The 15,823-nt window shown below is 53.3% G+C and overlaps 1 protein-coding gene across 1 annotated transcript in view; it reads right to left on the bottom strand.

Moving 5' to 3' along the window:
* The window catches only part of MYH9 (myosin heavy chain 9), a 91,520-nt gene that overhangs the window by 26,651 nt on the left and 49,046 nt on the right, over window positions 1–15,823 (bottom strand). Inside the window, exons 4-13 of the mRNA XM_077914658.1 lie at window positions 14,046–14,073; window positions 13,149–13,242; window positions 8,980–9,072; window positions 8,489–8,552; window positions 7,648–7,746; window positions 7,161–7,304; window positions 6,316–6,411; window positions 5,157–5,275; window positions 3,076–3,228; window positions 1,984–2,157 (exon numbers count right to left, since the gene is read on the bottom strand). Of these exons, the coding sequence (XP_077770784.1) occupies window positions 1,984–2,157; window positions 3,076–3,228; window positions 5,157–5,275; window positions 6,316–6,411; window positions 7,161–7,304; window positions 7,648–7,746; window positions 8,489–8,552; window positions 8,980–9,072; window positions 13,149–13,242; window positions 14,046–14,073 (1,064 nt within the window). The remainder of the gene's footprint in view (window positions 1–1,983; window positions 2,158–3,075; window positions 3,229–5,156; window positions 5,276–6,315; window positions 6,412–7,160; window positions 7,305–7,647; window positions 7,747–8,488; window positions 8,553–8,979; window positions 9,073–13,148; window positions 13,243–14,045; window positions 14,074–15,823) is intronic.

Here is a 15,823-nt window from a genome sequence, read left to right as displayed (position 1 = left end):
ACCTGGGGAACCCACCCCACACCTACCCTCACAAGAAGCCAGAGGTTAATATTCAGAATCCCCAGAACCTCAGCAAACGGTAGGTGGCACTTGTCACCAAAGGCAGCTGGTAAAAAAAGCATTAGCAGAACTCAAGAATTCTAGTCTGGGGGGTCTGGCCAGCTCAGCTGGTGGGGCACACAACTTTGACTTCAGGGTCATGAGTTCGAGCCCCACATTGGGCATAGAGCCTACTTAAAAATAAAAGGTAGTTCTAGTTTAAAAAGAAACTTCTGGGGTCTCAGCTGTGGCTGACACACCTTAACCAGATGATCCATCACCAAATTTCTCCAGCTTTGTTGCACTGGAAATCCCCTGGGAGGTCTGACAGATGTGGGCCACGGCCCCCATGCCCAGGGGCTGTCCTCAACAGGCACCTCTGTCCCTGGAGCCACTGAGACACTGCCCCACATGCTGTGTCTGTCCCACTATGTGGTGAAATGTGACACTTCAGTCAAGTCCTCCAAGGAAGCCCCCACAGCCCCAGAAGCACACTGAATTGATAAGAAAGCCAATTAAAATGCTGTGGGGCCTAGCCAAGAAGACTCTGAGCCAGATGGGATCTTATTCATTGGAAAACTTAACTGAGGGGGCACCTGGGTGGCTCAGTGATTGAGCTCAGGGCATGTTCCCGGGGTCCTGGGATTGAGTCCCACATCGGGCAGGGAACCTGCTTCTCCCTCTGCCTGTGTCTCTGCCTCCTTCTGTGTGTCTCATGAATAAATAAATAAAATCTTAGAGGGAGGGATCCCTGGGTGGCGCAGCGGTTTGGCGCCTGCCTTTGGCCCAGGGCGCGATCTTGGAGACCCGGGATCGAATCCCATGTCGGGCTCTCAGTGCATGGAGCCTGCTTCTCCCTCTGCCTATGTCTCTGCCTCTCTCTCTCTCTCTCTCTCTCTCTCTCTCTGTGACTATCATAAATAAATTAAAAAAAAAAAAATTAAAAAAAAAAAATCTTAGAGGGGAAAAAAAAAAGGAAAACTCAACTGATTTAAGAGAAGCTCACCATAGAAGTAAATTGCTTAATGTTAGGATCACCAGTCATTTCAACCCCTGCCCCCTGCCTTAACTAACACTTCCAAGTGCCCAAACTTCTTCCTAGATCTTCCAACTAATTGGCATTTTGGTATAATTCTGGTTGTACCCATTTTCAGCAGCTCAGGACTCTGGGAAGATGTGAGTTCAGTGCTTTAACTCAATCAAGAGATAACCCAGGGGCACCTGGGTGGCTTAGTGGTTGAGTGCCTTTGGCTCAGGGTGTGATCCCAGGGTCCTGGGATCAAGTCCCACACTGGTCTCCCCAGAGGGAACCTGCTTCTCCCTCTTCTTATGTATCTGCCTCTCTCTCTCATGAATAAATAAAATCTTTAAAAGAGAGAGAGAGAGAGATAACCTAGAAAAAGAAAGGGCACACCCTGTCCAACCTAAAACACAAGATGACCCCAACCACATCTGGCAAGACCTTTCGCTATGAAGTGAAGGCAAAGGAGAAGGCTCCTTGGCTACCGCCACCCACCAACAGCCAATGCTGGGGGACGGCAGCTCTGGCACCGAGTTAGTCCTAAGGGGAACAGACCACGCACGCCTCAGCACTTGTACACCCTGGCTCTGCACAATGCCACGCTGCAAAAGCACCTGGGATAGGATGCTATGACACAGACGCATGCCTGTTTAAGACAAAGAAAGGCCTGTTGAGCCCACCCGTCAGGTAAACACTGGGTGGTCTTGAGACTGAAGACGGGATCCTTGGGCATCAGCCACAGCCTCACCTGGCCAGCAGCTGGGTGAGGCCCTCAGGCACCAGATCTGAGCCCACGGGCTTATTCCTGCAGGTGGCACCCACAGGGAGGGGGCCCAGACACAGCCCCCCATCGGTGCCCCCCCCGACACTCAGTGTCCCGAGGGGACGAGTGACAAGCCAGGTCTGACAGGTCTGGCTCTTACTGGCTTCTCGATGAGGTCGATGCAGGGCTGCAGGTCAAGGCCAAAGTCGATGAAGTTCCACTCGATGCCCTCACGCTGGTACTCCTCCTGCTCCAGGATGAACATGGTGTGGTTGAAGAGCTGCTGCAGCTTCTCGTTGGTGTAGTTGATGCAGAGCTGCTCGAAGGAGTTCAGCTGCAGGGAGAGAGGACTGTCAGAGAGGGGCCCACTCTCCTGCCACGACGCCGTGGCCCTCCTCGGGCAGCTCGGTGCTGGCCCTGGGGAGCCCCAGTGGGCAGGCACCTTCCCTTACCAAACCCAGAGCAGGGGCTCCTGCTTTCTGGGGCCCAAGGACCTTTCTAGCTGCTTGGGAAAGCCTCTCTCAGAAGAAAGTTTGAAAATGAATAAACTAGATTGATGACAAAGGAAAGGATGCTAAAATATAATCATCAAATTACTGTGCCATACGAATAGATCATGCTTCCTTATTAAAAAGCACGAGCTGTGGGCCTTGTAACTTCCAGAAGTTTGAGGCAGATGAGTGTAAATGACATCAGAACATCTCTACAACTGCTATGCATGAAAAGCATCTGATTTCCACTAGAGACAGACCCCAAGCACTCCTGGGGCAACTGCAGTTTGTATATTTTGCTCAACTCACAGCTGAAAATAAATGTGCCACATCAATGAGATGTTAGTGAAAAATAAGAGGTCATTTTCACCCCCACCGAGTTCATGATCTCTCTAAAACCTGCCACAGACCCCAGGTTAAGAACCTCAGATCTCCTGCAACTATCATTTTTCCCAGGCCTTGGGTCTTCATGGGCAGAGACAGTGTCTTGTCCCAACGCTCAATAAATAGTCGCTGGAAGAGTAAATCTCAGAAAGCACCTGCCCAGGAAGGCTCCCCTCCCAGGACACCCAGTAAAAGGTCCCATTGTTTCTAGCACTGCTGGTTGGGAATGGGCATGAAGCCCCAGAGGGGCCTTGAGCTTAAAATATGCCCAAGTGAGGTGTCCTGTCTCCACATGAGGGAGGAGGTGGCCCACTGAGATTGCCATGGGGCCACAGGAAAGAAGATTCCTAGCCCCAAGAGCTAGGAGAGGAGCTCACATCAAAGATCTCGAAGCCAGCGATGTCCAGGATCCCGATGAAAGAGGCACCCTGCCTCTTGGTCTTGTCCAGAGCCTTGTTAATGCGCAGCACCAGCCAGCGGAACATTCGCTCATAGGTGGCCTTGGCCAAGGCCTCGATGGCAAAGTCAGCCTGGGGTGGGGGGAGACAGGGAACACACCCAGGAGAACAGAATGTCAGATGCAGGTGCTTTTAAACTTTGTAACCCAAAATAAATAAATAAATAAATAAATAAATAAATAAATAAATAAATAAATAAATAAATAAAATAAAATAAAATAAAATAAAATAAAATAAAATAAAATAAACTTTGTAACCCTTTGCTCCAGTAACCCCCCCTGTGGGGGGACCTTCCCCCAGAGACAGCTCTAAGGACAGGGTAAAAACGCTTCGAACACAAGTATATTCACTGCAGTGTCATTTATAATGACCTAAAATTTAAACAACTTCTATGCCCAACAATATAGGCATAGCATTAAGTACTTAGATACAAAAAAATTTTTAAGATAAAGAGACATACTGTGGTAAACTACAGAAGAAATGATGAAACATACGAGGTTTCCTTCAAATAACAGGTGTGGGAGGTGGGGGACTAAGATTAATGATGAGCCAAGACCTGCCAGGAGTCAGTTAACTCTTGAAGCTGCCTGTGCAACAGGCACGTGGGGCTCATTTCTATTTTGCCAATGTTGGAATAGTTCCATGATTTTAGAAAAAGCCAGGGCAACAACTAAATTTTAGGAAAAAAAAGCCTCAGGGTGCGAGGGTGGCTCAGTCGGTTGAGAGTCTGATGCTTGATCTCAGCTCAGGTCTTGATCTTGGTTGTGAGTTCAAGCCCCACATTGGGCTCCACGTTGGGCATGGAGTCTACTTAAAAATAAATAAATAAGTAAAACAAAAATGTAAAAAAAAAAAAAAAAAGTAAGTAAAGAACCTTGTAGGCGCCAAACTGCTGTGCCACCCAGGGATCCCAAAGAACCTTGTAGGAAATAAATATCCCACAACGGTCACTGGCTAGGACTGTGACAAATTTTTTTCCCTTTTTCTAGCTTCTTTTTGTATTTTCTGAACCTTGAAGTGTTCATGTAGAAGTTTCGTAACAGAAAGATAAAAGTTCTTTAATTATTAGAGAACTGAAGAGTTGATAATAACTACATGCACTGTCTTTAGAAAACAGTGTCCCTGGGACACCTGGGTGGCTCAGTGGTTGAGCGTGTCTGCCTTCGGCTTGGGGAGTGATCCCGGAGTCCCAGGATTGAGTCCCACATCGGGCTCCCTGCATAGAGCCTGCTTCTCCCTCTGCCTGTGTCTCTGCCTCTCTCTCTCTCATGAATAAATAAATAAAATCTTTAAAAAAAAAAACAAAAAAGTGTCCCTGGCTGTGGTGGGACAGCATTGCCTGTGGGCCACCAGCCACCAGCATGGGGCACTGTGGACAGCACCCTTAGGAAAAGGGACTAATCAAGATGAACTTTGAAGTATATTTGAGAGGTGGGATTAGCACCTTAAAAACACCCACCACCAGTGGCAACAGAGGGGCCTGGCGAGGAGAGGGGACCCAGCTCCTGGGGGAGTCAGGGTCCCTGGTGAGGGTGCAGCTGAGGCAGGATGCTGATTTCACCACACACAACAAGACAGCAGGCGGCGGAGAGGCAGCTGCTTGGCACAGGCCCGAGGGTAGGGATGCCGCCGTCCTGGCCCCAGAATGAGCTGTGCTAAGACAAGCAGCAAGTTCTCGCTTCACCCTGTACCAGCACAGGACGTGCCCCACAGTCGCCGACCAGCCAGTCTTGACGTCGACTCCATGCAACGGGACACCACATACATGTGGCCCTTCCCTAGCCTGCAGTCTCAGGTAGCATCCTGACTCCCAGGGCCAGTTTCCTCGTGTTCCTGCTGCAGGTAAATGCCACCCTGCTCCCCGAGCTGCTGTGGGGACTGGAAGAGGGCCCCCGGCCAGGTGCCTATCACTGCAGCGGCCCAGAGTGGGCCCAAAACCGGCTGCTGTGGCCAGCGACCCTGTAAAGGAGGCAGCCCGACTCCCCGGCCAGAGAGCCTACCTGTTCCTTTGTCTGCGCCTTCTGGACGTAGTCCCGTCCCACCTTGATGCGCGGCGTGAGGATGCCTCGGGTGAAATCCGTCACGTTGATCCCCAGCAGGTGGGACACTTTCTGGGCAGCTGCGATTTTTCAAAGAGTAAGAAAGGGAGGGATGAGAAGTTTTAATTAAACCCAAGAGATGGGCACCTGGGTGGCTTAGTGGTTGAGTGTCTGTCTTTTTCTCAGGTCATGATCCTGGGTTCCTGGGATTGAGTCCTGCATGGGGATCCCTGCAGGGAGCCTGCTTCTCCCTCTGCCTGTGTCTCTGCCTCTCTCTCTGTCTCTCTCATGAATAAATAAAATCTCAAAAAAAGAGAGAGAGAGAGAGAGAGAGAATGAGTCCCTCTGCTTAGCTGAGAGGTGGTAACCGAGAGGTCACTACTAGGACAACTGGCTCCAGGCCCTTCCTCAGCCGGGTGCAGAGTGCCCAGCTCCCCGCTCAGACCCCATGGCCATGGCACAGCAGCAGCCACTATCCTCACCAGGGCAGGGAGGCATGTGTCCTCGCTGGGGGCCCGGGCTGCTTCCTCTGCCCATCCTTGGCCACAGGGTGAGTGTGGAAGTGGGCCCTACCCGCAAACAGGATGAGAGGAGCAGCCCTGCCACCCCACCCGCAGTGCTAGGAGGCGCAACAGCACACATCCCACGGAAATAGCTTTTATGGTTCAAACACGCATGCATTACTATGGCTGATGGCTCAAATGGAGTTCCCTGCAGTGACTCAAGGGAGCGGCAGTGGCCGAGGAGCAGGTGTGGCGATGGCAGTGTTTCGTGGTCCTAACGTGTTCATGGGTAAGGCACGCACGAAGATGCAGCAACAGCAGGAATCACTGTTTCACTAACTGGGACAACTGGTTTGGCCTCCAGAGAGAGAGGGAAACCCTGGTCCACACAATCAAGGGCTTTTCTAATTTGTCCTGATGCTTACTCCCTGATGCAGCACCAGAGTCACGTTCCTGTATGTTTTACTAAAAAAAAAAAAAATTACAGAGCATAGCCAGCCATAAATACACATAAAATGAAGAAGAAAGAACTGACTGGACTTCCTACAAGACTTCTCCTGAGTGAATCCAAGCCCAGACCCCGGGCCTGTTCCAGGTGATGGGACCACAGGCGTTACCTGTGTTGTCGGGCATGGACGCCTGGTCGGTGTTACGTTCCTTCTTGAAGACGATGTTGCCGAGCTGGAGAACCCCTGAGATGACTCGCAACAAGCCTTCGGGGGGCAATTAAAGGTAGGGATTTGAGTAAGCCCCTGGGTGAGGGCAATCACTCCCCCAGGGGCCCTTGGACATGTGGAGGGCCCAGCCACCCCAGAAAGCTCACTACCAGAGCCTTGGGCAGCCCTATGCTTAGACCCGAGCTCTGTTAAAACTCCCAAAACTTCTAAATCTGGACCAAGAACATGCCTCTGACCTAAAGGGCCCACTGGTTATTTTTGCAAATGAAGTTTTATCAGACAAAAACTGTGCCCACCATTTACGTACTATCTGTGGCTCAGCCAAGGTGGCTCCAACCCTCACGTTAAGAACAGGGTGTATTCCCTTTCTCCCCCAGTCTTTTAAAAAATGAAGCCAAGAGGCCTCTTTACCCTCTTTCTGGGGAAACAGGAAGACACAGGCATGTTCCACACTTGACCAATGCAAAGATCCCAGCCCTGGCCCCTTTCAATCCTCCACTGAGATGAAGCAGAGATGTTCCTCTTTCAGCAAATGGCAAGCCCTGGAGCAGGAGGCCCAGGCCCTGAGCAGTGAAGCACCTGACCTTACTCCCCGTGTTATCGCTGGGAGCAAATAACCCTGGAACTCTGATCTGAGGTACCATTTCCTCCTGGCCTCTAGAGGACTCTGAGTCAGAGCCAACAGGAAGCTCTCCCCAGGCTGATCAGCTGCCCCAACGCCTCCAATGGCGCAATGACCAGTCTCCCACCTCCCCTCCCTCACCCCAGAAGGGCCAGCTCTGTACCCATTTGTTCTTCTTCTGGGATGCCCATAATCCTCATGGCCTCCATGGTCTCCTGGAACATGTCCTTGTCCTGCTGCCCAGGGATGGTGACATGCCCATTGGACAGGAAGCGGTATTTGTTGTATGGCTCCAACAGGAGATCAGCTGAAAGGGGTGGAGGGCAAAGATGGGGTCGGTGAGGTGCTGCAACCAGGGTTCTAGTCAGCACTGACTGTGACCTCAAAGGTTTTGGAACATGGGAAGCACCCCTGAGGCCTGAGCTATCCCAGAACTACAGAGTAGCCAGTCTCTCTGGGAGACTGACCCCTGGGAACGTCAGGGCCCCGTAATTCACAGAGGCACACTCCACCGCCCTGGCTTTTCTCTGGCGTGCTCAGCACAGAAGGCCAAGGCATCGGAAGGTGCCTGGCACTTTCACTCCCTGACTACAGTGTGGCCCGACTGGGGCCAGCAGCCCATGTGCCAGGTTGCTGGGCTCACTACTCACTCTTCAGGTGCTCTCCAGCCCCAGACAGGAGGTAATAGAAGATGTGGAAGGTCCGCTCCTCCTTGGCTTGGCGGATAGCACGTGATTTCTCCAGAAGATCTTTGCAAACGTTAAGGAGCTGTGTAAGCAGGAGGGAAGGCAACTTTCCGCTTTCCCCACCCCCATCAAAACGAACTGAGGAACGCCTGAGTGGCTCAATGGTTAAGCACATCTGCCTCCAGCTCAGGGTATGATCCTGGAGTACGGGGATCAAGTCCCACATCAGGCTCCCTGGATGGAGCCTGCTTCTCCCTCTGCCTGTGTCTCTGCCTCTCTCTTTCTGTGTCTCTCATGAATAAATAAATAAAATCTTTTTAAATATAAATAAATAAATAAGTAAATAACCAACTGAACCTCATGAGGCAGCAAAGGACAAAACAAAACAAAAGCAAACTATCTTGACGCTCCTTCCGGGGAGGATAGCCTGTCAAACAGCAGCTCTGACACTCGGGAGCCCTGCCTATTTAAATAGCCCCTGCCCATGAGGGGATAGAGACCAGAATATTCTTGCCAGTGAGACTATAAGGCCTACGTCCAGGAGACATAAAGTAGCACCCACTCAAAATCTGCCCCTCTGGGAACCTCTTCATCATCCCATCTCTTCCAAAGTACAACTCCGTCCTGCCACTAACGAAAAACTTGAGCTCAGGGTTGGGTGTTCAATGAGCTTCTCCTGGTACCCTTGCCAATGCCACAGGTGAGGCATCCCAACAGGCCCATAAGCGGGGGAGGACAAGAGCTGGAAGCGGCCGCTTCCCTCCCCACCAGACCCAGGATTCCTGTGGCAATCAACCAAGGATACAAGTCTCAATGTTGGCTCCAACGATATAGCCATTGACATCAAAGTTGATGCGAATGAATTTGCCCTAAAAAAGACAGAGGAAGCGATCAGAGGCCAGAGGCCAAGGGAGAAAATCAGGAGACCACCCACCTCGGAGGCCAGGGACCCTGCGCCCCGCACTGCAGAGGTACTCAGGACTCCCAGGGCCACGCTGCTTAGAGCCCGGCCCGCACATGGTCAAGAGGGCCCACGTTCCCCACAGAGGTGCAGAGATGTTCTCTCTCCTCGAGCTGGCCCTGGCTTCTAACCCGCTGCAGCCTACAACAGGACAATCCGTGGGACTGGCAGGTAACTCCCCACTGCTTTCTGCACTGCTGGGTTGAAGAAGCCACTTATACAGGCCTGCCCCGACTGGAGCATGACCCAGCCCACTCCATGCAACAGGCCGGGGAAGGCAATAGGCGCTAAAGCTGGGGATGGGTGCACTGGCCCCGCAACTGGCCGCTACTCACAAATCGTGAGGAGTTGTCATTCTTCACAGTCTTGGCGTTCCCAAAGGCCTCCAGGATGGGGTTGGCCTGCAGCAGCTGCCTCTCCAACTCACCCTACAAGGGAACCCAGACATGCAACTGAAGTCTGGGCAGCGGCATGGGCTGTCACGCCTGCTCTGTCAGGCAGAGGGGACACTGGCAGAGCCATGTCTACGACCCATGTGCCGGGAACAGAGGCTTCCAGATGGGCCCTGGCCACACCGGCCCCGGCCTCACCCCAAGTCACTCGAGAGCAGCCTTCCCGCCAGGCCTTTGGAAATCTTCAGTGGCTCGGACTTACTTCCCAGGACTGACCAAGTAGTGTCCCTAGAAAGGGAAGGTGGGTGGCTCTCCCGGCTCTAGGAACCTGGCACGACGGCCCAGACTGCCAGGGAGGACGTGTTGGGAAGCAGCCTGAGAGTCAAGGAGAGGCACCGTTTCTTCTCCTGGACAGAGTCCCTACCCTCTAGGACAATGGCTCCGCTCTGCCCTGCTTGCCGCTGGGCCCCACCCAATACCCGACAACACTTCTCTTCCTTTTTACAGGACAAGGAGAAAACCAGCTCCAGAAAAGACACCAGCTCATTTCATCCGTGTCCCACTAAACTCTGTCTTTTCCTTGCTGGACCCTGGCCTGCCACCCTCCAAGCCTGCTGCCAGCATGTCAGGTGTCCAAGCAGGTGGCCGACAAGGCCCACTACGGGCTTCGAACCGCCTATCGCTAACACGGACGAACTCTACTGTGGTCTTATGAGACTCCATGGTTGACAAAACACCCCCTTCTACCTCCTATCCTGGGTCCTCATGATGCTCAGGGTGATAAACAAGGTGGTCCCAGTTCCCGGAAAAGAAAACAGGTCGAGGGAGAGGGCATGATTTGCCCGAGGTCACCCAGCTGTCAACCAGCACCGTGGGTACCAAGTCTTCTATCGAGCACCTGTTGGTCCCGGCCGTAGCCCCCACCCTGTACAGCCCTGCTCAGGCTCTCCTCTGTCAGGTTAGATCAATTCTAGAAGCAGCCATCACCTTCCCAGCAGGCCTGGTAATAACCGACACTGGCTGAAGAAAACTCGGCTCTCATTCACCTTAATACCTGGATCCTCTCTAGGGGGAAAGAACATCGCACAAGGGCTAGGCTGGCTTTTGTATTTTATTAGCAAGGCTGGACCCCGGCCAGGACTTTACGGGAACGGCTGCCTGTGAGTGATGAAAAGGAAAACTGGTAGTAGCAGGAGCTCCCAGGAGAGTCGTGACAGCCTTCCAGGCACACCTGCTGCAGACAAGACTTGTCTGCTGAGCTCTGAGCCAGAGACGGGAAGGGGCCCGAGTGGGCCCTCCTCCTCCAACTGCTGTCCTCAGCCAGGGCTCCCCACAGGGGTCTGGGGATCTTCTGTTTTCACACCACAGAGATGAATGAAGGAAGGTCAGCAGAGCCACAGTGAAGGGCAGGGGTCCCTGTGTGCTTGGCACCAGCAATCCCAGGACACTGGGCTTCCACCCACAGGGCTTGGGTGGGTCTGCAAAGCCTGCGAAGCCAGCCGATGGAGCCTGATTTGGATGAGCGCTGCTCCCCCACCCACTAAAACGTTCCTCTCGAAGCACAGGCCAGGCTGCCAGGCTGGCTGAGCCACTCCCATTCCTATTTCCACAGACTGGGAGCATGGTCCCCACCAGAGCCTGCCGCCAGTTCCTATTTGAAAGCAGAGCTAAAGTCTGTTTTGGGACCCCACACTGTTGCCGTGGAACGTGGGACCACCTGGCCATCTAGGGAGTGGCGACGTCGGGCTCCAGAGCCAGGCTCCATGCAAACAGTGGTGAAGGCCAACCTATGGGTTCTTCCTTATTGACCCATAACTGGGCACGGGAGAGACCTTTATTTTTCAATAAAATCTGCACACTATGACATTAGAAGGGTCTGTTGGCAGTGTATGCTCATAAGATATGGAATTACCCATCCAGTTTATGAAAGGCTTCACTGGGTGGTGTTTCTGCCAGTGGCTTCCAAACTAGCACATAAAAAAGAGAGGGAGGAAGGGGAGGGGGAGCCAAAGGTCACTGCCCAGGCTACAGAAGTCTACCTGGAAAGTCCCTTCCCCCAAGCTGTGCCTTGCCAGGCTGCAGCTCTGGCCAAAGCCTGGCCTTCCCATGGCAAGGTGAGATTTGGGACATTCCAGTGAGTAGTCTCGGGACAAGCAACTGGGTCAATGCAAGGGAGAGCTCTCGCCCAGTGTATGCCATGATAGGTTCCAGAATACGAGAGCCACAAACCAAGTTTGAGCATCTTGGGCCCCAGCTGTGTGCAGAAAATCACTGTACGGATTCAGGCAATAAATCAACCCAACTGTCAATGGCCTTTACAACTGAGAGCCTGAGCAGTAATCGGAAGCCAGAGGCAACCTATTCAATCTCCCGGCTGGGGACAGAGTGCCTGTCACAGGCTACGACCTGAGACATAGAATGTGACAAGTTTGCTCCCACTTATCACCCCATCCCCAGCACACAGTCTTCTCCAAGCGGGGTGCCAGGGGCCAGTCGGCCCCTCTGCAGCGGGAGCCCCATGGGTCTCCATTCTTGCTCTGTAACTGTGGTCCCATCTCCCATCCTCCAGGGCAGGGACTCCAAGGTCACCCTCCAGAGACCCAGGAGCATGTGAGGCATTTAATAAATAGCTGGAAGATGAATCTGACTGCAAATTCTGAGAAGGAAAACCACAGCTAGGGGACTCCTAACCTCACAGTCCTGTGTTTAAAATAGGCCTCCTAAAAAGAATGGAAAATGGAGGTTGGAGAGAGAGAGCAAGAGAAATTTTATTGGTTTCTAAATATAACCCCTGACACCCCACGGAAAAAGATTCAGAATGTCTTGAGGAGTTTGGCATATGAAAAGTTACTTTTGGTTCAGTTCCAGAAGACTGTACTCATTAGGACATTCTGCAGGACACACCCCAGGTCTGCATGCAAAGAGACACACACCGCTACTTACTGACACGCTGTACACAGCTCCCCAGTAAGGGGGAGCCACAGAGAGACGGCGCAGGTGCCCCCGATGGCTTGAGGGGACACCGTGGGCACTTAGACTTCACAAGGAAGCTTAAGAGTGTGTGCTTAGGAGAAAGAGAGAGAGCACCACACGGGCATGCTTTTGACCGATCACCCTGAGCCCTGGGAAGCTCCAGTGTGGGGCCTTCTGGGCGCAGCTCCTGACAGGCACACTGGTGGCGGGTGGGGGGCCAGCCATCTCCATCTGGTCCGGACACTGACCACGTGGGGCTCCAGGGGAGCAGATGCCCGTTCCACTGTGCCCCCTCCCCCCGGTCGGGGTTCTGCACGGGGCCTTATGGCTGCCGCGCGCGTGGGAACAGTGGGACTGGCCAGAGCTTCTGAGAACAGCTTCCGGGACAAGGCCCATACCCGCTCTGCAGGAGCTGACATTTCAGAGTGCACAAGAGGTCACCGTGTGTCACACACCCCCCTCCGCCCAAGACAGTCAGTGAGCCGAGCCTACAAGAACAGGTCTAGCCGCAGAAAGTGACAATGGTGTGGAGTGAAAAGCTGCTCAGGAAAAAAAATACATAATTCAAGGGCACACGATGGGCAGAACACGCATTCCCGGTGCAGAACGTGCAGTAAACGTGCAAGCTCACCTAGCGAGGACACTGCTGAGTTCGACCATAATCCATCAAGAGGGGGGGGGAGAAAAAGGGAAGTGAGATGACTTTCCAGTTGCCCTTCCTCTCTTCACTGGGGGAATGTCCACCCAGAGGCATTTCAACAGCGGGGAAGAGAAGTGGGGATGCAAATGCAGGCCTGCCCGAGAGGCTTCGGGTCTCCATCAACTTGAGAACCAAGTTTTGGGATCTCTCTTCTGACCTCAGGGGTAGGAGGTCACACAGCAATTAGCTGCAGACCCCGGGAGGGCTGCTTCGCAAAACCCAGTGCTCTCCCGTTTCCAAAGCAACTCAGAAAGTTAGGAGGCTGGGGGAGAAGCGGACTGGCTACCACTGGACCCACTCCCAAGACGGCCACGCTGCAGCCGCCGGGAGAGTGGGACCAGCCTCTGCTCCAATTCCCAAAATGCTCCAAACCACAGCTCGTTAAATGCTCTTCCTCGGGAGGATCGGGCGCCTCCATGGGAGGAAGGCCCGCACTCACCTGGTCCTTCTTGCTCTTGTGTGAGGAGGCCACGTGCGCCAGATACTGAATGACTTTCTTGGTGTTTTCTGTCTTGCCAGCTCCAGACTCACCCCTGCCGAGACAGCCACGAAAGTTCTCAGGGGAGACACGGCCAAATCCCCAAAGTCTGTCCCTTGCCCAACATACCGCGCTCCACTATCTCCCACTTGCTGGCTATTAGTGGGGGACCCAACAACACCTAGCGGCGGGAAAGGGAAGATCTTGGCAGATGAATGCTGGGTTCTGGGATCCTCACTCTGGCCGCTTCCCATGGCCCTCGGGCAGCCGGACAGCAGTACAATCAAACACATTGCCTGCCCTGGTCACTTGGCAGCCCTCGTGTCCACAAGTCTCAGGCATCAGTTTTAGGCAGCTATTGACTCAGAGGCCAAAGGCACTTATACATGTCCCTTCGAAACCCCTTGAAGGAATGTTCTGTGCCATCAGCTCCCCCAGCAACAGGGTTTATTTATCTCCTTGTTCGGTTCAGAGGAGGGCAAGCAGCCCCAGTGTCTGCTGCAAAGCAGGTAAAGAAAGCCACTGTTCAGAGCCAGAAGGAATGTGTTCTGGAGGGGCCAGTCAGTTCCCAACTGTGCTTTGCTGAGAAGACTCCTGCCTCTCCCTGATACGAACCTCCCCGCACTGGGAACTGGCTCCTCCGAGGAGGGTGAGTCAGTCTTTGACCCTGAAATAAAGCTCATCCGTGCTGGGGGGCTGCCAAGAGCAAACTTACTACCTCAATTAAGACATATCCCTTGGGGAAGGAGTGGGGGCTTGACGGGGAATGTTACCCATCGGTCTGGGTTGGGGTAGGAGCCCTCAGAGTCAGAACAAATTGGGGTGACATAGGCCCCACCCCCAGGCAGAAACACTTACGTGCACAAAATGGACTGGTCCTCTCGGTCTGAAACAAAGGAAACATCACGTTAACTTCTACGGGATACAAAAGCCTCCCCCTTGGGCTTCCAAAGAGCGGCCCGTTTCACAGAAGCAGAAAGCCTTGACTACCACCCTTTGCAGAGGGTCCTGCACACCAGCCGGTGACACCCACCCAATGCCTCATTGGATGAGGGAGGGACATGGGCAGGTGGCAGGAGCTCAGACTGCCCACCCTCGCGCCTGCCCCACCCCTAGGAGGCCCCCTCCCAGGAAGCTCCCCGGGAATCTGCTGCACTGAGTATTGAGGGGTGGGGTATGCTCTGAACTGGGGCTGGGGACCCGTGTGCTCTGAACTGGGGCGGGGGTCCTTTGTGCTGTGAACTGGGGCGGGGGGGCCCCGTGTGCTCTGAACTGGGGCAGGGGAGACGTGTGTGCTCTGAACTGGGGCGGGGGGCCCTGTGTGCTCTGAACTGGGGTGGGCGCCACAGGGAGAGGAGGCCTGTGCAGGTGTGGGAAGTACCATCCCGACCTCACTCAAACAAGGATCACAGGTGAAGCGGCTGGGTGCGGGCTGGGGTAGACAAGGCTGGCTTTGCAGTGGATCGGCCCTCGGGGTGCGTGGGCCCCCCAGACACATTGATGGGTGCCCAGAGCCCCAGGCCCTTCGTGTGATGGGGAGGAGAGCACACATGCACGAAGCCCCCACGGTGTCTGGCACATGGGGGCCGTGACGCTGGTGCAGGGGCCGCATGGAAGGAACAAGATCACAGCTTCCGACTGGCCTCTGGGACAAGCTGGGTCTCGAGGCCCAACTGTTGGGATCTTTCAGCAACAGTCTCCAGCTGCACCTCAGTGAGCAAGGAAGGATATAAACAGCCCACTCCCCTCGCTGCTGCAAGAACAGTAACGTCCACACTCTGCAAGCGAAGTTTGACAGAAATGCTTGCAGGTGTTTGGGCTGACCTGGTTCAGTGCCGGGGGGGTGGGGTGCAATTTTAAAGCGACAACTGAGAAGACAAACTTATTTTTTTCCCTCTTCATCCCACCCCATGTCATATCCTCAACTCCTTGGGGTCAAACCAGCCAAATCCTGGACCAGGCCACTTACTAATATTTGAGCTGCAGTGAGGCATTTCAACCTCATGTCTCAGTTTCCTTATCTATAGAGTAAATATGCTACTAGCTCCCTGGCAAGTTTAGCTTGGAAAACAGAAGTAACAGATGAAAAGAACCCGGCAAGGAAACAATGAACTCCACACATGGCTGCGGTTTACTTCTCCGTCATGAAGTCTCCACGATGGGTGGTGGTGGCACTGTCAGGGCAGTGGGAGTACTAGTCGAGGAGTCATAGGAGTACTAGTCGAGCAGTAACAGAAGAGTACTAGCTGAGGAGTAATAGGGAAGTAGCGGGTACTAGTCGAGGAATAACAGAAGACTAGTCAAGTAGTAATAGAGAAGTGCTAGCTGAGGAGTAACAGAAGAATGCTAGTGGAGGAGTGATAGAGGACTACTGGTCAAGCAGGAACAGAGGAATAGGAGCTAAAGAGTAATAGAGGAGTACTAACTGAAGGATAAGAGAGGAGTGCTAGCCAAGGAGTAATAAGCACTACTCAAGGAGTAATAGAAGACTACTAGCTGTGGAGTAATAGAGGAGGACTAGTCACTGTTAGCATTAGAGGTACTGCATGAAACCCAACGTTGGGGACCTGGAAGGACACCTGGAAGGACACGCTTACTAGCTGCCCCTGGCCGGCCAGGCCCTGCAGAATGGAACA

The sequence above is a fragment of the Canis aureus genome, chromosome 11, assembly GCF_053574225.1.
Source record: "Canis aureus isolate CA01 chromosome 11, VMU_Caureus_v.1.0, whole genome shotgun sequence".
Classification (NCBI taxonomy): domain Eukaryota; kingdom Metazoa; phylum Chordata; class Mammalia; order Carnivora; family Canidae; genus Canis; species Canis aureus.
The sequence above is the reverse complement of the archived record's forward strand: the minus strand, read 5'-3'. Positions and strand labels throughout refer to the sequence as shown.